The sequence below is a fragment of the Temnothorax nylanderi genome, unplaced genomic scaffold (genome assembly GCF_030848795.1).
Source record: "Temnothorax nylanderi isolate EJ_2023f unplaced genomic scaffold, tnyl_v1.0 TNYL_tig0083_pilon, whole genome shotgun sequence".
Taxonomy (NCBI): domain Eukaryota; kingdom Metazoa; phylum Arthropoda; class Insecta; order Hymenoptera; family Formicidae; genus Temnothorax; species Temnothorax nylanderi.
In genome coordinates this window covers 164,240-187,447 of record NW_027249145.1, presented here as the reverse complement: position 1 = coordinate 187,447, position 23,208 = coordinate 164,240, and the positions used below count along the sequence as shown (strand labels likewise).

At 37.1% G+C, this 23,208-nt stretch overlaps 2 protein-coding genes across 2 annotated transcripts in view; one reads left to right on the top strand and one right to left on the bottom strand.

Annotated features, from left to right (window-relative positions):
• LOC139774569 (phospholipase A1) overlaps positions 1 to 4,173 on the top strand; it is a 10,150-nt gene extending 5,977 nt beyond the window's left edge. Inside the window, exons 2-3 of the mRNA XM_071709961.1 lie at positions 62 to 338; positions 628 to 4,173. Of these exons, the coding sequence (XP_071566062.1) occupies positions 62 to 338; positions 628 to 1,210 (860 nt within the window). The 3' untranslated portion in view covers positions 1,211 to 4,173. The remainder of the gene's footprint in view (positions 1 to 61; positions 339 to 627) is intronic.
• LOC139774567 (T-box-containing protein TBX6L-like) lies at positions 3,289 to 23,208 on the bottom strand. Its single transcript, XM_071709958.1, has 5 exons — positions 22,967 to 23,208; positions 19,175 to 19,310; positions 12,630 to 12,933; positions 8,539 to 8,685; positions 3,289 to 8,387 (listed from the first exon to the last, which is right to left on the bottom strand). Exons 1-5 carry the CDS (start codon positions 23,070 to 23,072, stop codon positions 7,818 to 7,820), a joined length of 1,263 nt encoding a protein of 420 aa, XP_071566059.1. The 5' UTR covers positions 23,073 to 23,208; the 3' UTR covers positions 3,289 to 7,817.

Here is a 23,208-nt window from a genome sequence, read left to right as displayed (position 1 = left end):
TTTCTATGGAAATGTCCTTGATTTAGCACCATGTCTCATTAATCTTTATATCGATCCACAGGTGGCGATGACGCGTTGCCAATGGCGATTTTACGAGATGCTTACCTGAGGAACGGCAGCTATAATGTGTTTCTGGTCGACTGGGGGGCTTTATGCGCCCGGCCGTGTTACCCGGCCGCGGTGGCGAATATACGACCGGTAGCGAGGTGTCTCGCCGGCACCCTGACGACCTTGAGACATCTTGGCCTGCCGATCGCCAGAACCACCTGCGTCGGGCATTCCCTGGGCGCTCACGTTTGCGGCATTATGGCTAATTATCTTCTCTTCAGAATGCACAGGTAAATATTACTTTGTAAACAGTTACGCGCGCAGGTAATTTATGACGTGTACTTTCGGCGCTTGTGACATAATATGGCAGTTAGTTCGGCCGTTAGTTCGGCCAAAATAACGCAAAGTGAGTGTGAAAAATATTAAATATTAACTTGCAAATGCAAAAAAGATATTATTACAACCGTAAGCAAGAAACACTTTGTATAAATTAATTCTTTTACATACATATGTATATAGGATGCTCTACTCGCAATACGGACAACATGCGTTAAAATCTTGATGCAATGTTCTTCGCAGGATAATCGGCTTGGATCCCGCGCGTCCGCTTGTCCGACCGGGCCTGGTGAACCGTTTGGACGCCGGTGACGCCGACTTCGTCGAGGTGATGCACACCAACGCCGGATACTACGGCGAGGTCGGTCGCGTCGGCCACGTGGACTTTTGCGTGAACGGCGGCAAGGTGCAGCCCTTCTGCGCGGATCGGGAGATGTACCAGCTGTGCAGCCACGTGTGGGCGGTCTGCTTCATGGCGCAGAGCGTGGATGACGGCGGGACGAGCCTGATCGCGGAGTCCTGCTCCAGGAGATGCCCGTCGGGTCCGAGAACCGCCGCCCGGGCGGGTGAATACGTAACGATGGGACAGCACACCCCGATCAACGTCAGAGGATCCTTCTGCTTCAGCAACCCCGATCCGCCGTATTGCCCGAGGTACTGGAACGGCCACGGCGACGAGAGATGCTGCATCCCGGAGGTAACGAGCAAGGAGGAGATAGAAGAGAACGACGTGAAGTATGACAACTCGACGAAACGCTTAAAATCGACAAGCCGTTCTAAGTCGAATTTCGAGCTCGACTTAACGCGACTCCGATACGTTAATTGAGGAATCATCGTATACGTTATTAATCGCACTGAATTTATTCGTTAAGTAAATTAAGTTAAATCGTTAGAGGCTTTCTGAGAGATGTGCTGGATTTATATTATTTCAGCATTATTTCCTCAACGTAGATATCTTTCTTTGAACAAGCACTTCGAAGAAGAAAAATAATTCTTCATTAAGTTTATAAAATTTGTAGAGACTCGATTGCTCACAACAAAATGCACGAAAACGATCTCTATATTCGCGAATAGAAATAGTCGACACAAAAAATCCGTCAGATTTGTTAAGTTCTATTAGAGAAAAAAGATTAAAAAAGATCTATCTTACGCGGTTTGGGAAATATCGTTTTATGTAGTTTGCGTATGACCGAGTAAAGTACTTTACGCATTGGAATCCTCGGCAGAAGGTTTTAGTAAACTGATTTGAGAATGCGGGGCGGCCGATTACATATTCGCCACGCGGTGCGTCCCGGAAAAATCCCAGTGTATCCGTAATATACCCGATCCATACCGTTACGTGCTCCACTAAGCCGGCGAACGTATCCCCAATAATAATCGATCGTGGGTATTGCTCCTCGGTTTCTGCTGTGACTCGGAAATTGATCAAATTGTTACGAGTTTTTTTTTTATTCATAATATCTGTAACAAGATCTTAAATATTTATGTTTATGATATAAGAAGCTGTGTTTTTTCATGCCTTCTTCAAATCGATAAGTTATATAGATAAAAGTTGTACAGTACAGTTGGTCAGTGTCGTGAGTCATATCTGTATATCGAGTTCTCTCTCCCTTCTCTCTCTCTTTCTCTTCCTCGACCTCCCTTCCCCTCTTCTGTTTCTCCTTTCTCTGTCACGAACAGAAGAAAGCAAATAAGTCGTAATAAAAAAGATTGAGAAAAAAATTATCGGAATAAAATTGATAAATGAATTATTTGCGCAGTGAAAAATTAAAAATAAAATTGTCTAAATGAAATTAATAGAACCACTGCACAAAGGACTTGGTTTTCGAAAGCAAAGATATAGGTTTAATTAATTGAGAGCTACGCGAAAGACTCTTCTTCTCGAAACGACTTGGACCGTACCGCAATTTCTTAGATATGAGTGATGTTTTTAAACTGTAATGCATTTATTTATTGAAGCAGGAAATGTATCGTGTTTATTAAATACGGCTCAATACCGACCTTAATTTTGACGAGATTCTTTGATAAACTTGGAACCAATCTTTTACTGGAGACAAATGTCAAAGATATCTCTCAACTTCCTCATATTCGAGTTTTCTGTGCTGAATTAATTAACGGTTTTAAACCACGCGGAAAAGTTTTAATAGATTTTATTAGTATCTCGACTAGTATCTCTTTCTCAAATGGAATTCTTTCGAACATATGGGAATCCTTTCTTATCAGCATACCGAGCCGCAGTTTTCCGTTTTATCAGTTTTTCTGTAAAAACCTAATTCCCGGTACTCAGTTCGAGTGCTCGAAGGATTTTGTGTTTCGGCCAATCGAGACGATGTCGAGTATCCTTGTCTCGGACCGGCGCCCCGCTGATCCGGATAGAAGTGTTTCGAGAATCAGTGGACCGGCGGAATAGGCGACAAACAGGCGCGACACACTACCCAACATCTTGCACTCTTGTCGTGCCGCAGATAGCGTGCTTCAAGAACGGCGCGACAGGCGTGGGAGGTCGTCTCGCGAAGAGGCCCGACACAAGAGGGAAGGAGAAGCTTATTGTATCTTAAACGACAGAAGCTAATAGCAGGGATATGTGTGCACGGCAAAAAAAAAAGAAAAAAATCGCCCAAATAAAAGTAAAACGAAGACATATACGCGTTAAAGACTGAAGAGTTTTGTAAAACGTGCGACGTGGAGGGCAGTAAAATGCTAAATTGATTACAATTGTCTAAAAATATTTTTTGTAAAACGCAGTCAACATTTGCGCATATAAATGCAAAAATCAATTATCTCTATGCTATTTTAGCATTTAATATTTTATTGTTGTTATTTAAACATTAATTATATTGAAGTGGAAATAATGATATATGATAAAAATATTTTTTTTATGTAAATACAAGAACACAAGAAACGTCTGCTAGAATTTTTTTTATTTAATGGTATTAATGATATGAGTGACATATTGCGTATAAAAATCGTCGAAAGGTAAAAATCTGAAGCATTATTTAAGATACGTGATACCTTAAATAATGGTCGATCGCGTATCTTCAAAGAGCCGCGTTGTATGATTCTTTGAAAATTTACACACGCTTCCATAAGCGATCGTTTATTGCGTAAGATTTAATCACGATTATCGAATGCGCTCGCTACAAGCGGAGAGATGATATTTTGTTTCCGTCATTTTTTTTTAATTAAAACATTTTGCTATGCGTGACGTTGCATTAATCTTAATTAAAAGTTGCATATAAATGCGGTATAAAAAGGTTCTACGTACAAAAATATATTTCACATACGAGGTTTCCTAAACAGATCGCGGCGCGATAAGGCACTCGACCGTTTGCCGTGTTGTATCGAGACTAAAAATTCTTTGGGCACAAATATACATGTATTGAAATGTTGATGTAAATGTTATATACGATATATTACACGTTGTCAAAAACTGTCTTGTCTAATTAAGTCGTTGCGGACAAAGTATCTCTTTGGTAATTATTGTAAGTGCAAAAATTAATTATCACAAGTAACATTAATCATATTACAATTAATTCTACAATGGTAATTATACGCAGTACGACGCGACAAGACGAGCCATTGACAGCGAATATCAATTATTGCAGTCGAAGTTCGAAGGACATTGTTTTTTTTTCTTCTTCTGTATTATCATCGAAATGTAGCAAAGGATGCAGAAAGAAATTGAAGAATTCAAAGCGGTGATAAGAAAGTCTATAAAGAGCGATGTGAAGATAAACAATTTTACATTTGCTGTAATAAAATATATTTTTGACACAGTGACGACAGATATTTCTGCATTTCTTTTCTTTATCTTCATCTTTCTTTCTCCTTTGAATCCAGCAAACCTGTCGCACTTTCAACCTGCAATAATCTCTGCATTTTTAGGCGTTCTTGCTTTCAGTATATATACGCATCGAATATCGAGTTCGATATATATACGACCCATATACGAATGCGCGATTCGAAAGGAAATGAACGAACAATGAATGCAAAGTCGAAGGGATTTGCGTTCACTGTTCATTCATTTTTATCCACATTAAATCTAACGTTATCACAAATAATATATACATACATATGCAGGCGCGCGCGCGCATACATGCATACTTTTTATATATATATTTTTATATTATACATTATATTACACAATATAACTTATATATGTAATATATAATAATATAATATAAAATACATATATATGTTATATATATTACATATATATTGTATATATAAACACATATACATATATATACAATGACATATATAGAAACAAATATACATATACGATGCGGGTCGTCACTGATTCCGCACTTTTAAAGGAAGACGAATATATGTAAATGTTATAGCGAATCTAAATGAGAAAAAGAAACAGGAAACGATAACGGAAAGATAACGCATGATAATCAGACGATTTCGTTATTGCCTCTTATTTCTTTTTCCATTTTCATTGTACATCATTAAGAATGAAGAACGAATTTGTTTCGCAACGAAACGGCGAATTCTTCTAGAAGATGCCGATTTGACGCCCCATCTCAGACGAGATCAACAGCATTTGTAAATATTCGACCTCGCTGACACTTTACAGGTAAGTACGGTTGTAAAGTTAAACGCGACAGAAATGTCGTGGAAAGTATCACGAGTATATATCATTGTATTTGCAGCTCCGCAAAGCCGTCGCATCGAAATATACTTGTTATTACAATATATTTGTAATAATAGTCGTGGCAGAGACTTAAGATCTGTAAAAATGAATATTCGTATTCCTTCGCTGATTTTTATATAAAATCTTAGATTTAACTTAATTTTTGTATACTATTCGTAACTGTAAAATCACGAACCTTTTAATTTTTAAGCTTTAAAATTTTTTTACTTTTCAATATCTTATTTCGATGCTTTATTTATACATTTACATCTCAACAACAAAATTGTCAGATCTCGTTGCTTAAAATAAATCTTTCATTTTAATCTTTTATTATAATAACAACACGTAGAAATAATATGTACATATATATGTAGCGTACGCAAAACATTTTATCGTTGTAAACTCACATTAAATTTTTTCACGTGAAAAGTCCTCAAATTATAAAATGAGTTTCAATTCATATTATTAAAACCATTTGTTGTAGGGGATATTACAAAATATTTATCAATGTAACAATCTTTGGCATAATCATGTACAAATGTTTATAGATCTTTGAAATAATTCAGTTAACGTTCTATTTATCTTAAAATATCTCATAAAATTCATCTTTATTTAATATACATATATAATGTGTATATTAAATATATAATATTATGAAATTTATAGGAGATACAGCATATGAAATTTCTTTTTATGTTATTTTATTTTTTATGCTAATTTTAAACTATTTTAAAGATCTATGAACGTTTATATATGATATATATGATATATATATACATATATGAATGACATTATATGATATGAATGAAGAATAAGACGCGCAAATAATTATGCAAACAATTGCAAAAATATGCAAATATAACTTGTATATAATTACCGTTCAAAAATTTGGTAGCACTACCTTCTTAAAAAAAAATAATAATTCTTTAAATGAAATTTTGTCCTTGGAAAATGATTAGAAACAAATAATACTGTGTTCAATAGATAAAACACATATACTACGTTTACGCGAGCGTTACTTCTGTAGTAACTTACGATAATTCCTTCGCGTAAACGGGATTTTGTAGTAACTTACGATAATTTACTTCGCGTAAACGAGTGAATTATCGTAAGTTACTACAGAAGTAACGCTCGCGTATAAACGTAGTAATAGTAAATTTTTCATATATGACGTTTTTCTTTAGGATCTAAATGATGTAAATGAGCAAATTCGTATCGCAGAGAAGAATCTGAATAAATATGGACGAGACATTGGAGCAACAGAGACAATATGAGGCACGTATTGATAAAATCAAAACCTAATGCTATACGCCACCAGCAAGAGTTAAAAGTAAGGATTTAACGGGAATATTCTATCATTAAAAGTATAAATTTCCAAGTTACTTAATAGTATTTTTAATAAATTTTAAAAATGACATAACATCTATATGTATATACATGTATGTTAATTAAAATTATCAACGAACTATTATAGTAATTAAAGAAAAGGGTTGTGACTATGTTGATTTTCTCATTCGAATATTGTATTTGTAGTAATTAACTTCAAAGCACCGGGCTAAAATTATGAATTTAAAAGCGCGATGAGTGCATGAAAATATTAAAAGGGTGAAAACAAGATGTTGACCGATCGTTTGAACAAGGAATTGCCGAACTTAGAGAGCAGGCACGCCAAGGAGTTGTCCATCCTTCAGGCAGTTAGTATTATAAGAAAATCGTCGAGGCATTAAAAAGCTCGAGTTGGTAAATCACGCTGACAATGAGTCAACAGAAGGTCGCTCAGTCGGAAGAGATGACCTCGAAACATATCACGTCAATGAGTATCCTGAAATCCAAAGAGAGTATCGAGTGATCGTTAGAATAAGCTTCATCGAATGCCACTGCGCTAAAGCAGGAGAACGATATCTTAAAGTTCAAACTGGACGATCTTTCGTGCAGATATTCCCGCAGCACAATCGATTATCGAAAACAGTCAGCTGAACGACAGAACTCTGAGCGGTAAGTTGTACGAGATGGAAAGGCCTTTGTCGCAATTTGACGCTACGAAGATAAGCACAGTCAGATACATGTTTTCACTGACTGTGCTTACGCTCGTAGCGTTATACATACGACTTTCGACGAGGAAGCTATGCAGCATCAGCTAACAGGGCGGAAGCTCGAGCAGATGGAAAGGTCGTTAGTCGCGAAAGTTTTCGAGGCAGATTTGACTGAAGTGAATAACGAACTGGAACAAGCTGATATCGCGAATTTTTCATGTCCTTCAGGTGTTCCTCGTACTTCTCTTCGCGAAGAACAAATGAAGGTCATGAAAAATACGTGTGAGAAGCTGCAGCAGGAAGTCAATTCGTTGAGAGAATTCAGTCATGCGACATCTCGTAGTGCTTCTGTCCAGGAATCTTCGGAAAGCGTTCTGGCGAATGTCGAGAGCGATTCAGCTCGGCGAATAGAGGATCAGTAGCGGGAAATAGAGGATCTCAAGCTACGATTTGAGCAGAAAGAGACGGAGAATGCGAAATATAAAAAAATATTTGTCTGTGAAATGACGGAAACGTAGTGCGAGCAATTGAGGGATTCTTCTTCAGAAGTATTGACATAACTGTTGTTTTTCTTAAGAAAGTAGTACTTCCAAATTTTTGAACGGTAGTGTATGTATTTACTTTGATATTATTTATCCGCCGTCTTAAACGGCAATTTTAAAATTTTTAATCTTAATCGCACATTTATTCTTCATGAAACTCATAAATTTATGGCAATAAAATCGCGAGAAGAAAAACGAAACAGCGTACGTTCGCATGCGTCACAGCCTAGGATATCCGTACCCTAGGTGCCCGTAGAAATAATTAAACTGGTAATCGCGCAGTCTCCTATAGTCCGATGCCACATATTGTGAGTACAAGTAATACGGCGGGTAATACGACGGGTGATGAGGATAATACAAATTGCAATATGACGACGGCATTACTTGGTGATGACTACGTGGCGGGTCCGTCCAGGGCCTGTGAAAGGGTACCTCGTGCTCGTTCTCAGCCTTCTCTGGTGATATCGGATTCGCGGCGATCGGCATCAACGAACTCGCGGCGATCGGTCTGGCGTCATCACGTGCGTCGTTGTTGTCCGTGTTTTCCTCGACCGTGAGTCTTTCCATCGATTCCATCGAGTTCTCCGCGATACTCGCGACGCTGTCCCGCTCGCTCGCGACCTGATTCGATTCGGAGTCGTAGGTCAACGAGACCCCTTCGTCGGGACTGGAATCCGATGGGGCCTGATGATCGATCGAATGCTTTCGCTTGAACCGTGACTGACCCGTCTCGCGAAAACCCTTAGCGAATGGATTGTTATTGATCTTCAACTTCGTGATGTTCTCGTTCTGCAAAAATAACACAGGTGTTCCCGTTAGACTCAATTACAATGGAAAAGGTTGCTTTACGTTCCTGAATAAGATCTCTTTTAGATATGTAAAAAAAAACTATATAACAATAATAATAAAGAAAGAAAGTAGGAATAAGATTCCTACATACTTGGTATGCCGTCACCGCGATAAATTCCGTCTCCTTGAAAGCGAACGTCGCGGTTGGATGAGTAAAGAGCTCGTTGTAGTTCTTCGCATCGAAGCAACGGACTATCCAGATCCTAGGAACGTATTTGTGCATCGATGTTAATACCACCTGTAAAATATAAATTTTTTTCTGAAATTCGTATGATTTAAAAAAAAAATTAAAATAACGTGAGATTAAAACAACTTTGGATGGCACATCGTTAAAATCAGCAATGTCAAAAATTCATCAAACCCTTAAACTATTATTGAACTATTATTGAACGCATCAATATTTCATTTTCACATCTATTACATTTCGAGTTTGAACGATGCGATTTCTCACCAATTAGAAAAATGTCAAAAAAGCTGAGAGCTCATGCGTCGTTTGTAAATGTGTCTTGCTCTTTGCGAATTTCTTATTTTCGAGTGTTAAATGCGGAAAAAAAGGATCGCCTTTACGCGGTATCTGCATCGCGAAAGACGATCCCGAAGAGGTGAGGGGGGGGGAGGAGTACGAAAGAAGAGGCCCTTTCTGTTAGTTGCGAACAGGGATTGGGGCGAAGGGGCGAAAGGAGAGGGACGAAGCGCCGGGAATTTTATTAAATTCGTAATTAGTTTGAGGAACCGGGTAAAAGGGGCGCCGCTTTTTCGAGATAAGTTGGCGCCTCACTAAAGAGGCCGACGGTAGACACAGACGCGATTCCCGAAAACCAGACTAAGCCCTGCAACCTTCCCGGAATCACATGTCTCCGCGCCACCGAGGGATCTCTCGTATGAATCTAGAGCGAGATGCACCACTTCAATACGCGATCTGGTAGTCGTTACTGACGTTTCACATTTTTTTTACGCGCGGGTTAAGACGGTTTTATATTTTAGTATGAAAAGTATCTCACATACATCTTTCTTCGACAAATCTCATTGAGTCTGAAATCATTTAACACTTTGATTGCCAAATTGGTTTCGGCACGAATTTGGGTCAAAATCGAGAAGTGTGCGACTGTTTATAGAATATGCATAAAATAAACCGTAAAAAAAATAAATATAAGAAAATAAGAAATATATATTTATATGTATATATAACAGTATAAATAATATATAGTATATATTATATATCATATATTATTTATATCATTAAATATTTAATGATATGGTTATAGAATAAATAAAACACCGTCGCTCACCAAACGTAAATAATAGATCTCTTTGCGAAACCAATTTAAACAAATAGATACAAGCAGAGAAATAGAAAATAATTCTATTTTTAATAAATTTAGCATATTACTTTCATATTTTATTGTGTTTCTTTTAATGTCTTCATAAATACTTGAAAGTAATAAAACTATTCCTAGCCGGATAAACAAAACCGTAAAGCCACGGGTGACAGGACTTGTAGAAACTTTCGGGTGACATGGCAGTCAAAATGCTAAACGATAGAAAAATGTCCATATTATAAGCAATTCTATTACGAGAGTTTTGGCGAAATAACCTTCAGAAGCACAAACAGAAATAACGAGACTTTTCTCCTTGGACGATTTCAAGCGGAATATTTACATTTCACATGAAGTTTGATTATCAAAACTTGTAACACTGAAAAATAAAGGAATGTAATAAAACTACAATACAGTTTTTAATTTTAAAAAAATTCCTCGGTTTATCTATCTTTCCTTTGGCTGTATAATATCTTTTTAATGAAAGATAATAAAAGATATTTAACTGAATATTTAACAATAACTAAATTCCTAATTGTTTTTTTTTAATTTTCAATGTTACATATTTCGATAGTCTTATATTAAATAAATCCTGTTTAGAAGAAAATTGGCTGAGAAGAAAAATTTCGTTAACTCTCACGCTGAAGTAAAGATTAGTGAAGACTCGTCGCCAAAATTCTACAACTCAAAATCGCTCATAATTAAAAATTTATTAACATTTCTACAGTCGGACATATAACTGTCTTTTCTTTCTGATTTTTAGCTGGTTTAGATTAGATAGAATAGGGAGATCTTAAATCAGACCAGATTCCGTTTCTCGATTAAAGAAAAAGGTGACGAAACTAAGATAAACGCGCGACAAAGCGAATCTCTTGTTTGTCTAGCTAGCCGCTAAATCCACCTTTGTGGATTAACGTAAAGTTTTTCACGCATGAATCGGCTCGAATGGGTAATAACGAGCAAAAGTGCCGCCGAGCTCTTCTACTCATCCTTCTTGCCGTCGACAAAGGTATAGAAGAGAACCGTAAAACGGCATTTTTAACACCAACGGCGATGATGGCAGCTAGGAGCCTTGTCGGACGTAAACAAATCCGCTCTCGTTCAGTCCCAGTGGGGAAGGGAGGTATATCGATTACAGGGTATCGTGGAGCGTGCTAATCTCCCATAGATGCCGATCGACGTGCCGCACCATCTTGAGTAGCTTAGTCTCTACCGGAAAATGCACCGCCGACCGGTTCGCCGATCTTTTTTTTCCCCAGAAGTTTCTAATCCTCATGTAACCACAATTCCTTTGAGCGAATTTTATGAGAGAATTTAGTTCGAATATACCCACAAAAATATCACGAGTCTTCGAATATATTTTTGTGTGCACTGAATTTATATATGTATACATATATACTCTCGTATATATCTTTTTTAGTGGCTTACAAATTAAAACTTATTTATTAGACCGAAAAGAGATTTACCACTTTGATGTTAGGAAAAAACATACCTTCTAATACCGATTACTTTATAATCTAAAGGACATAGATTACCGTATCACAACTGCTTTTATCTATTATCTGTTACCGCTATCTAAAAATATACAATATACAGAAGTTGAGAAATAGGAGAAATGATAAAAAAAAATAGAAAACAGAAGAAAACAGAAAATATTGCATCGTAAAAAAAGGAAAGAAAATGCGAAACTTTTAGAAGTTCTCGTTTGATGTTTTACGACTTTTACGATTACCTAAAATAATTCGTATCTCTGCCTTACAATGTTTCGTAACTATTAATTGATAGTTAATGGCGTTAATGCTAAAAAGAAAGAGTCGGAAACAAATTAGACGGGATGGGATGTAGCGATACTCCCCCATGCAACACAAATAGAAGATAAAACGTAACACGAGACCGGGATAACGAAGATGGAAATGGGGAGAGAGGAAATAAGGATTTTTGAAAATATTTAAGGCTGTCAAAACATTGAAGAACCAGATAAATAAGTGGCGGCCATTAAATTTGAACGGTTTCTTCTCCTTTTATGTTTTCTCCAAGGGATTGTTTTTCGCCCGTGTATTTCTCTGTTAATTTTTTTATATCGTTTTACGATTTTATAACTAGATACTGATAATATAATATTTTCTATTTTACAATATAAAAATTTACTAAAAAATATAAAACAAGTTATTTGTTAATTTAAAAAGAAAAAATATATGTATACATATATAATTCCTTTTAATTAACAAATAATTTATTTTCTTCTTTGTTCTTATATGTAATATATATAGATATAGATATACACACACATATATATATATATATATATATATATTATATATATATAATATAAAAATTTATATATATAAATAAACTAAAATATATATAAATTGTGTGTGTGTATTTATATAATGGTGGACGCGTATGCCCCCACTAGGCCTGTTCGTTTTCGCTGCACTTCTGAACTAGTGAAATAAGTTAGAATGAAACAAATATATTTTCTTTTATTCTAACTTATTGCACTAGTTCAGCACACTAATTAGCCACGCGCGGGCAAACGCGCTTTCTCGTGAGCGCCTGGCCGCGCTAACTAAACATATAAATTAGCATAAAGACTTATTGCCCTCACCGAGATATGTCATCGGACGATCGACGCTACAAACCAACAATCGAACGAATTGGGCACATACTCGTGGAGTCACCATTGCGACTCGCATAAAATATAGTGACTTTAATTGCCAAGAAAAAGCACCAATAGACTAACTTATAAAATAAGACCTATCTATGTGCTTTCATTACTTACCATATATTTCATTACCTATTACTTAGCTATATATTGCATACTAATTACGATAAGTACAATAATTAGTCAGCGCATATTACTTACGTTATTATTGGGGTCGTTGATGTTGTTCGTGAGCTTCAATTTATTGAAGCTGATCGGATTGTCCATCCAGTGACTCCCCGTTGCCGGACTGTCGGGATGCTTATAAATCCTATAGCTAAAGGGCTGTTGCGGCTCTGCCGGCCCCGCAAAACTCCAGCCACCCAAATTGCTGTTCTTGCCCCCGTTCTGGTATCCACAGTACTTGTGGCGGCGATCGGAGGCCGGTGCTATCTCAATGAGGACATAATAATTCTCACGTTTCTCCAAACCGCTTACGTTTATCTGAACGGACGGGAACATGCGCCTGTAAAAGATCAAACAAAGGCTCCTAAAATCGTTGATGGATGATGAGTCGTATTAAGTATTCAAATTCAGCTTTCAAAAATTTCATCTCTTTCAACTGCAAGCTTCCCTATAGGACAATATAATCCCTTTCTGTGCGGGAAGGACCAAATTTTTCGCAGAAAAAAAGAAATATTCTTTAGCGGCACAAGCAAAAGAGTAAAAAAGAGAGAGTAATAGTTTAACTCTTTATATATTTTATTTATATTATTAAAATATCTAATAGTGTATAATTTCAGATGATGGAATAAATAAAACTATCATTTATAAAACAAAATAATAGGTCTTTTTAAAATTGAGGAAAATAAATATTAATGTTTTAATTTTAATGTCTTTATAAATACTTAGTAAAATCATTTTTAATCGGGTGAATAAAACTGTCACCCAGATATAGACGACACATAGTAGTCAAAATGTTAAATAAAGACATGTTCATTTTTTTACGAATCGATATTTTGTATGTAAAAGTATAAATATTGCGCTTCAAAATTGTGCGCTTTTTTAATTAAAACATCTATCTTTGTGTATTATATAGAATATACAATATAATAGAAATAAGGGACACTAAATCAAGTAAATAAAAGCTTTTGTCTTGCCCCTTTAACTGTTTTCTTTAAGTGATGGATTTATGGATACCTCTGTAAACGGTTTTATCATAAAATCTTTAGAAAGGTAACTTTCTACATATAGATACATATAGGTTGATCAATTTAACACAATCATGTATAAATAATGACGATTCATACTCTCTAAATCTGAATCAGTGAATAGTACTGCTGAATCAGTGACTATTCACTGATTCAGATTTGGAGAGTAAATAATATCGAAAATAGAGACTTTAAAACACTAATGATATGGCACAGAGATAAGATCTAGAAACGACGCATGTGCGTATAGAGTCCTTTTATAGATAATTTTGCCTCGTGGAGACTTTTAACGCTAAAAAGGTCTATTTTCGTGCAGGTAGTATTCGCACACTTTTCCACGAAAGAACAAAGGTCTTCGTTTATAGTCATTAACGTACCGGGTCCCGGCGACGGGTAGGCGTCGCCGAGAGGACGACGCCGACGCTGCGTTAAGTCCGCTCCTATTACTACGCGAGACTTCCAGCTTTCACCCTCGTCAACTAGTTTTTCCGACTACGCAAATATTTCCACGGAAAGTCAAATCGAACAGCCGCCGTTTGCCTGCCTAATTGCGGGTTTTCCCCCGGCATTTCGCGTTCGACTTCGTATCGAGTCGGCCGACAAAGGATTCACCTTCGTGCGCCCGGTCTGCGGCCAGCCTTGGTGCTACATTGTCAATACATTAGTAGGTAAAGACAGTGAAGCTTGGAGACGAGACTTTTCGGTGATATATATATAACAAAAAATCCTGAGTCGTTAAAAATTATCAAAAATAGCCAACCGTATTATTCTTCGTCATTCTCTCAAAAGGCGCACCATTATAAAAATTCCAGTCGCTTTCCATTTCACTTTGCTTTGTGTAAAGACAGTGAAAGTCAGAGACGAGATTTTTCAATAATATAACAAAAAATCCTAAGTCGCTATAAATTATCAAGAATAGCAACCGTATTATTTTTCGTCCTTCTCTCAAAAGGCGCACGATTATAAAAATTGCAATTGCTTTCCATTTTACTTTGCTTTGTCCATGCTACCATGAATCATGGCGCGACTTGTTAGAATCACGTCTTTTATTTTACATTAGGTGATTCTTTTCTCTCTTATTAAAGTTCAAAAGATTCGATCGCGATAATAACCGCGGCGAAACAAAAAATTTTATCGAGAAGCAATCCATATTAGCTATACGTAATGTCGCGTTCGCGCCGTCCCGACGCGGCGACGGTGCGGCTGTCGGGTGCTCGTGCCCCGATGCCGCTGCGACAGACGCATCTGGTTTAAGGAGCCTCTTGTAATTACGCGGCGATGAGATAACGTCTGCAGTGACAGTGGTGTGATATAACGTCGCATCTCAGTGGCACGAGCTCTGGGAGCTGGGAGCCCGTGTCTCATCCTGTCGATTACGGGACCCACTCGAAAGTCGCGTGGGCTATCTCCCCACGTGCACACGCTGTTCGACATACCCCCGACATAAAAACGGCAAAATTAAAAGCAACAAATCTTGCATATACGTCCTGATACCTCTGAGACAATGACAAAAGAATGCGGTGCCTTTGTTTCCTGACTTTTCGTTTCCGTACTTTTGTTGAATTTATTACTAAGTAAAGCCTTACTAAAAATACTTGCTGTGACAAACTTTACCTGAAATCTTCACCGCTACGGTTTAATATTCTTCTATTCTTTATTGAATAAATAAGCAACAATTTTTTTAGTATTTTTTTTTCATTTATAACAATTTTAAATGTTGCTTAGGAAGAAGGAATTAAGACTTCTCTTCTCGAAAAAGGTACAAAGATTGCAGGTTTCTTTTACCTAAAGAAAAAAACGTCCCGACCATTGTCCCATTGGATCAACTGTAGCTATTATAGAATCATTTTTTTGAAAACTGAAACCAACTGGAAAGACCATAGTCATAGTCGTGTCATTTATCTTCCAAAGGATTTTTTTCACCATTTCAATTCTTTTTCTAGGAAACAGTGCATTAGTCACGAAATAACTATACCTGTCGATTGCCACTTCTGTTATACACATTTGTCACTCCACTTCATTATCGCGTACATTGCAAGGGAATATCAAGGACGTACCGCACGGTAGTCAAAAGAGAGAAAAATTCCAAAACTGCACATTCGAAAGTAATGATACATGGTTGTGGACAAATATCGTGCTGAGGAATATAAATCGAGTTCGCAAGGATTTATATTAGCGCGAAACAGAACAATAGGGAAAGGAAGAAAGTGAGAAGGGGGTGGGGGAAGGGAGGAAAGAAGGAGCACGTGGTGAGCACGTGGTTTCCGCACGAACAGCGAAGTGCCGGAAGAGACACGGACCACGGACAAATGGAGAGACAGACAGACTCGTCGCTATTGTCGCGACCTGGCAAAGATAAACATGTGTGTCGACCCTGACTTTCTTTTTCTTACCCAGAACGCTGATCGCTCGTTTACGATCCGTCAGCTCGTTAAAAGCACGATCGACGGTCGCCTTACGTCGATCAGGAGAGACGTTGGACCACACCTAAAGTGGTCCAGTGTCACGTAATTAGATATTCGACGTATAACGTTACAAAAGTGTATAGGTTGCCTTCCCAACGAGACTCCAGGAAATGCAATTTTTTCGGAAAATGCAATTTCTAACGAAATAACACGCAACGGAATATCTTCCATTTCTGTTACAAACATATGTGCAAGGAAATGCAAAAAAGTCGCATAAGGTTAAAAAAAATATATTGTATATGAATAAGTATAAACTGTATAAACTGATGTATAACCCTTTACTTATTTTGAGTATTAAAAGCACAGCACTGTTTTTAATGCTTTGAATACTCAAAATAAGTATTTAATCATTAGCCAGATAATCATTTACAGTATTAAATTCCTGTAAGGGAATAAAATGAACAAACTGTATGACGTAAATAATAATTCTTAACCCCGAAAAAATTTTTCAAATTTGCATAATGCAAAACCCGAGCATCCGATATATTATTTATCATAAACTTGTGCCGCTTCACGCGGAAGAGATATAATCGAATAATTTTTCTTCGCAAATCTTCCCGCTTTGAGTGTGAAATACGCACACTGACGAGTGACGCACAATCTATATAGTTGTTGAACGTAGACAGTCTCTAATGAGTCACGAACGCTCATAAGCGGTTACAAATCTTTTCATGATCGCTCTTCCTTCCTTCCTTCCGCCCTTTCTTTCGCCCTTCCGGTTTTCACGACCTGACGCCCACGCGACACCGATATTACACGGAAAGCGTGGCGCGTGATACGCGCGCGTTCGCATTATCTGCTTAAAGCCACGAAAAATTCTACGTACCCGTATCGCTATTTATCACCCCGAGTCCCATCTGAAAAGAAATTATCCGATTGTTTATCGGCGAAAGCTTCGGTCAGTTGGAAACGGACCGACGTCCTTGTATGTGTTTCGACTATGCTTCTAGCGCGCGTCAAAATGACTTATTTTGCTTCCGAAAAAGCGAAGAACGCATCTCTAACCGGTTATAACGCCTACTGACCCCCGATCGAGACGGACAATGAATCCTAAATGTCGTTGCGGTACATTATCCTACGAGACTAATCGCGTTGTCGTCACTCCGGAACGCCCAGTCTGCCTGGCTGTCTAGCTAGGAAACGATCCTATCGCACATTAAGAAAATGACTGGAATGTGTGTCAGCCCGAATTTCGGAAGCGACGGAAGCGTGGAGGGATTATTATCGGGACGCTTAAATGTCCCACGAATATTAGACCTTTAAGCGAGGACCCAATTTCGGAATATTAAAAAACGCTGTAACGTCCGTGTCGCTCTTATTTACGATGGTGTAACGCAACGTTTTCCTTAACTCGGCGTTACTAACAATAACAAGGGAAGATTTCCAACTCGGAAATCCAAAGTATGAAAATTTGCTAATACATAAAGAATGTTCTGATAAGCAATAAGCTATTTTTTGTTGTTGCCCGAATTCATCCTGAAGGGGTAAAATCAATCCCTGAAAGTGGCCCATTTTTTGTTTTATTATTCATAAAAAATTTTAGAATAGTAGAAATGTATCTTTTAATGAGATTTATCGATTAAAAAATTTAACAATTGTTTAACGAATTATAAAAATGTATAAACAAAAGCAAATGAAGAATATATCCTTAATATTCTTATATTTTCAAAGTGATTTTTTTTTTCATAATAATATTTATAATGCATTAATACATGAAATATTCCTAAATGCCTAATTTAAAATATTCCAAAAATTTGGTTCCTTTTTTTTACGACTCTTAATAAACCCCACGCTGATAATTATCGATAACATATTTTCACCTTGCACCCTAACTCGTTAAATATATATGGAGGGGTAAAAGTCATAGTGGTGTAAGTCAAATTTTTTTAAATTTTTTCTCGCGTGCATAGATGCAATCTATACAATATATAAATTGCATCTATGCACACGAAAAAATATTTTTAAAAATTTGACTTACCCCACTGTGGTTTTTACCCCTCCATATCTAGGTACTGATAATTTTCCCAAATATACCTGCGTTAAATCTGTCAGACTACTGCAATGAAAAGCGATCCGATAGCTTAATTGTTAAAAACATGATAATCGCCACGTGCGTCAACCTTAGCAAGAAAAGACTTCAGGTAACTGTTTGGGTAGACAGTGACAAAAAAAAGTGACCTCGACGTACAATCATATCAAAGTGTAAACTATCTTCCGAAAGCTTTCAAAAGGAAAAAAAAGAGCTTTCTCTCGAAATGGAAGACGCGACGAGTGTCTTTTTAATCTCCAAGATCTGGCGTCCCGTTAGAAGCTGTCCGACGAAGAATTTGCGGCTATATTCCGTCGCGTCATCGGCTAGCACCTTCGCAAATCTGCGATAAGGGATGGTGCCTAAGGGTATTACGTTATTTTGCGGAATCCCCGTGGCGCGGACCCATTTGTTCCCTAAAGATATCGCGACGCGACGGCTTCGACAGCGCCGGCGTGGCGCCGGAGTGCAGCCTCCGGTTGCAAAGCAGACAGTGGGGGAGTGGTCGCAACCCGGCGTCTCGTCGATGCCACCTCTCACAGGCGCCGAGGCTGCCGAGACGAAGAAGAGGCCTCGAGAGGTATCTCGTCTTGCTTGTTCAATTGAAGGCACGAGCGCCACTGCGCCACTGCCGAGCGTCACTCAGGCGCGTCAGAACGCGCGCGGCAACGTGAATAATTAATTATTGTTGTGATCGTTACAACTTAAATCTTCATATCCTCAATTATGATTTTCCCGATAATCTATTATCGAGATCTATTAATATTAAATTTGGAGATTTCTTTGTTTCGTCCACCACAGATTTTACGAGAATTTGAGAATTATTATGATTCCGCGCTCACACGAGAGATCTGTCATTGTTATTGTTATTTTATCGTTCGGCTTTGAGTCGTGACTGTTTTTTCTTGTCGCAATTATTTTATTTATTCTTAGTTGCCATTGCCCAATCCGAGAGCAATGAGGTTTATAAATAATATAAGAATAAAAAAATAAGACCTTTGATGTACGTACTAGCTTTGAAAAAGAAAGAACAACAATGCAATGAGGATGTAAAGTACTCACCGACCGCTCTTGGTAATTATCATTTCTGTACTATTCTCGTAGAATTGCTGCCAGAGGTTTCGATTAAGCAGCTCCACGTTGACTCCGCGCAGCGATGGGGGTTGAAATACCCATTCGCTTGAATTCATCCTCTCACCTGCAAATTAACAGTACGATTAGTCAACGGATATAAAATTGTTCAATCAGCGATAAATTAACCCTTCTGTCAATGATCAAGTATCCGGTTACCTAAAACGACTTGAATATTAAAAATGTTTATATGTTAATTCGCGAATTGTTTTGTGATCGCTTCAGACCTTCATCCTTAATATAATAAGAAACAATTTTCAATAGATTTTATCTTGGTACCAATTTTACTTTTTGTACACGGTCGCCGTGAAGTCAAATAGTACGCCATTCAATGTATAGGTACTTGAGTATCTAATTTTATTTTTAAAACTTAATAATAACAACTAATAAAAAATTAATTAATGAAGAAAAGTAGAAAATATTCTTAACTGCATAAAATATACGTCCGTTCACATTCGCTGCTCACACTGACAATGAGACGAAGAGCGCGTGCAGGCTATAAGTATACCTCTGTCGGAATTAATTTTCTCCGCCCAAAATGAACCACAAAAGGCCTTTAACGAAAACACGTAGTGGTATTATTCATATACATTGATGGAAAGGTAAAAAATTAATGCATTTTGACAGAAGAGTTAACGGTTGATTGTGTAAATATCAGCTCAAGCTGCTAGCCTCATTAGACAATATTTTATAAAAATTCGTTTTCTTCTAGGAATTATTAAACTACGAACATATATAATCGGAAAAAAATTATTTTGTATATAATTATATATAAAACTTTGCCGTATGTTTTCCTTCTCCTCTATAATCTCTGTATATACATATAAAAAATAATAATAAGAAGAAGAATTGAAAAGTAATTAGAAAAATAACTTTCACATTGTATTTTTTATCAAAAAGTAAAATTGCGATTAGATTATATACTCTCTAAATCTGAATCAGTGAAAAGACACTGGAGTGGCATACTTATCAGTGACTATATACGTTCACTGATATCAGTCTAAAGTACCTATATCACTCCAGTGCACAGTGTCTTTTCACTGATTCAGATTTAGATAATACGATATTCTTATATATATAACCATATTTTACATACGATTATTACATTTACGATTATTATGGGGCAATTTTTTCTCATTTCTTCAAACTTCACTTTTTTGTAAAAACAATATGAAAATTATCCTTTTAATTATTTGTTAATTTTTTTTATTATTTTTCTTGTATATACGAACAGAGATTATACGAGAAAAAGGAAACGTATATGGACATATTTTATATACATATATAGATATGAAAAGTTTTTTGCCCGAGGCAGATAATAAGATATAAGACATAGAGGAAAGTCCCCTATTATGAGATACTACATCTATTTTGCGTGATTGCCGGAAGTTTATGTGCAAAATTGAAAAATGTAGTAGGCGAGTGCACGCACGATCGAATAATGAATTTTCCACTAAATAGGTTTTACCCTAAGGGCAATAAGTTCATGATGGAACCAACAGATAGAACCTATTAGTTTAGCAGAAACCTCGCTGTCGCATATTAGGAGCCTATCTCATAATATAAGGGACTTTCCTCTAATATTAAAAAATAAAATAAAAGGAAAAAGTAACTTCAGACTCTCGAATCAATAAATTGTGGTAATTAAAAGGGCTATGAGAATACAACGTAGTTGTTGATAACTTTTAGATTACAATGAATTTATTTACATTTCACAATATAATGTTCCAGACATTTCAGCTCCACATTGAGCCACCTTCAACGATGTTAAAATTAATAATATCTATTTCTCATGTTTCCCATAACAGCGTTGTACTCTCATAGTTCTTTAGTTTAAAAAATATATATATATACATACATGTATGTATATATTTTTATATATGATGATATAATATAAAGAAAAAATACGCATACTTATATTATAGATAATATAGATCTGATAAAATGGCAACATTTCCTTAACTTTCTATTTAACAATTAACAAGGCATGTAAACACACACGCGCAATCCAAACCAAGGTCTCAAGAAAGAAAAAGAGTGAAGGAGGGAACGGAGAATACGACAATAATATTATACAAATATTAAGATCGAGACTTCTAGAATTCATTTTAATATAACGATGACTATTCGCCGGTATAATCCCTTACGCGACGCGAATCATCAATAGCGCGGCAGACGTTCTGAAGAAGCGTCGCTGGCTGCGAGAGCGAATATAGAAAGAAATTGGCGTGGGTGAGGTAACACAAAAAATAGAGCAGCGGGGCCACCCTTTACAGGCATTGACCACCGCACTTGTCACGTAGCATTATGGTCACAACTATCCCGGCACCCGTAAGCCCATAGTAAAAAGCCATAGGCAGATAATAGATCCGCCCGGTCGACGATCGGCCTCTTTCATCTTTGGCGAAATAATCAAATGCGCTGTCGGTGCCTAGTGTGGGACGCATTACACGGGATATTTGGCGATTGGCAAGGTGACCGAGAAGAACACGGTCTCCTCATTACAGTGTAAATCGATTCGTTAGAGTGACCTTTTTCTTCCAGGAACACACCGTAAACGGAGAGGCTGGTTTCGAATTTTCGCCAGGCACCACCGGCAGGCAAGATTTGCGTTACGAGACGTTTCAGACGTTTGACCATCACGAAAATCATTTTCTTAGAACAGATTTCTTCCTAGTTGAAAACTCATACAATTCAATCATCACGCTAAGAACTTTTGTTTTTGATAAAAAGAAATGTATAGTTACTCCAACAATACCACGCCGGCAGCGTATCGAAATTAATTTTGAAGAAAGAATGGAGAGGAAGTAAAGATAAAACACAGACTCGATTACTCGAATGGGAGATTATTAATTGTGAATTTTAAAAACTTTTACACGTTACATCGGATCGGATTCAACTGATCTCTTTCACCTTGAAAATTCATTATAATTTCTTTAATCGTCGCGCTAAGGACTTTTGGATTAAAACCAATATAATTGGTCCGATAATACAACGACAGCGTATCCAAATTAATTTTGAAAAAGAACGAAGATGAAAGAATCGAGTGGGAGATTATAGTCGCGAATTATACCTGAAACTTTTACACACATTATATCGAATCGGGATCAACAGATCTCTCTTTTACCTTGAAAATTCATTATAATTTAACCGTCGCGCTAAGGACTTTCGGATTAAAAACAATATAATTGCTCTTCGATAATATAACGACAGCGTATCCAAATTAATTTTGAAAAAAGAACGAAGATGAAAGAATCGAGTGGGAGATTATAGTCGCGAATTATATACCTGAAACTTTTACACACATTATATCGAATCGGGATCAACAGATCTCTCTTTCACCTTGAAAATTCATTATAATTTAACCGTCGCGCTAAGGACTTTCGGATTAAAACCAATATAGTTTGCTCCGACGATACAACGACAGCATTGAAATTAATTTTGAAAAAAGGATGAGAAGGAAGTGAAAATGAGAAACTGACTCGAGATTATTAGTCGCGAATTACACCTGAGAAACTTTTATACGTCACACACACACATCGACTCGGTATCACATGATTCGAATTCTTGACATTAAAATTTGAAATATCATACACCGTCTAATTGCGTTGACGAAAATTCAAAATCCCGTACTGTAAACACAAGCCGCTAACGTTCACCGGTTACCCTTGTCACCTTGGTCGATTACGGGGCGAATTGAAATGGATTGTAACAATAACGTACCTAATTTGCGTTGCAGAGCGATCGGTGACTGCGCGAAGAGTGGCGATGCCAGTTGCATGTTCAGTTCCAGGGGCATCAGTGCGTTGTTTGGATCCTGAAGAAACATCTCCGATGATCGACGTTTCTTCTCCGACACCGTCGGTGTAAGGTAAGTATAAGGCGAACACACGGAAATGCTCAGAACGAACGTCGAAATCACGTGCAGTTGTAGAGTGGAACTGAGACGACCGGTTCTCGCCAAT

Bases quoted from the DNA above. Each gene is read 5' to 3' on its own strand.
- LOC139774567 (XM_071709958.1), bottom strand. From the start codon at position 23,072: ATGTTTCTTCAGGATCCAAACAACGCACTGATGCCCCTGGAACTGAAC. The intron at 12,934-19,174 runs GTGAGTACTTTA...GATCTTTTACAG, and splicing joins ATAATTACCAAGAGCGGTCG to GCGCATGTTCCCGTCCGTTC. The intron at 8,686-12,629 runs GTAAGTAATATG...TATATTTTACAG, and splicing joins TCAACGACCCCAATAATAAC to GTGGTATTAACATCGATGCA.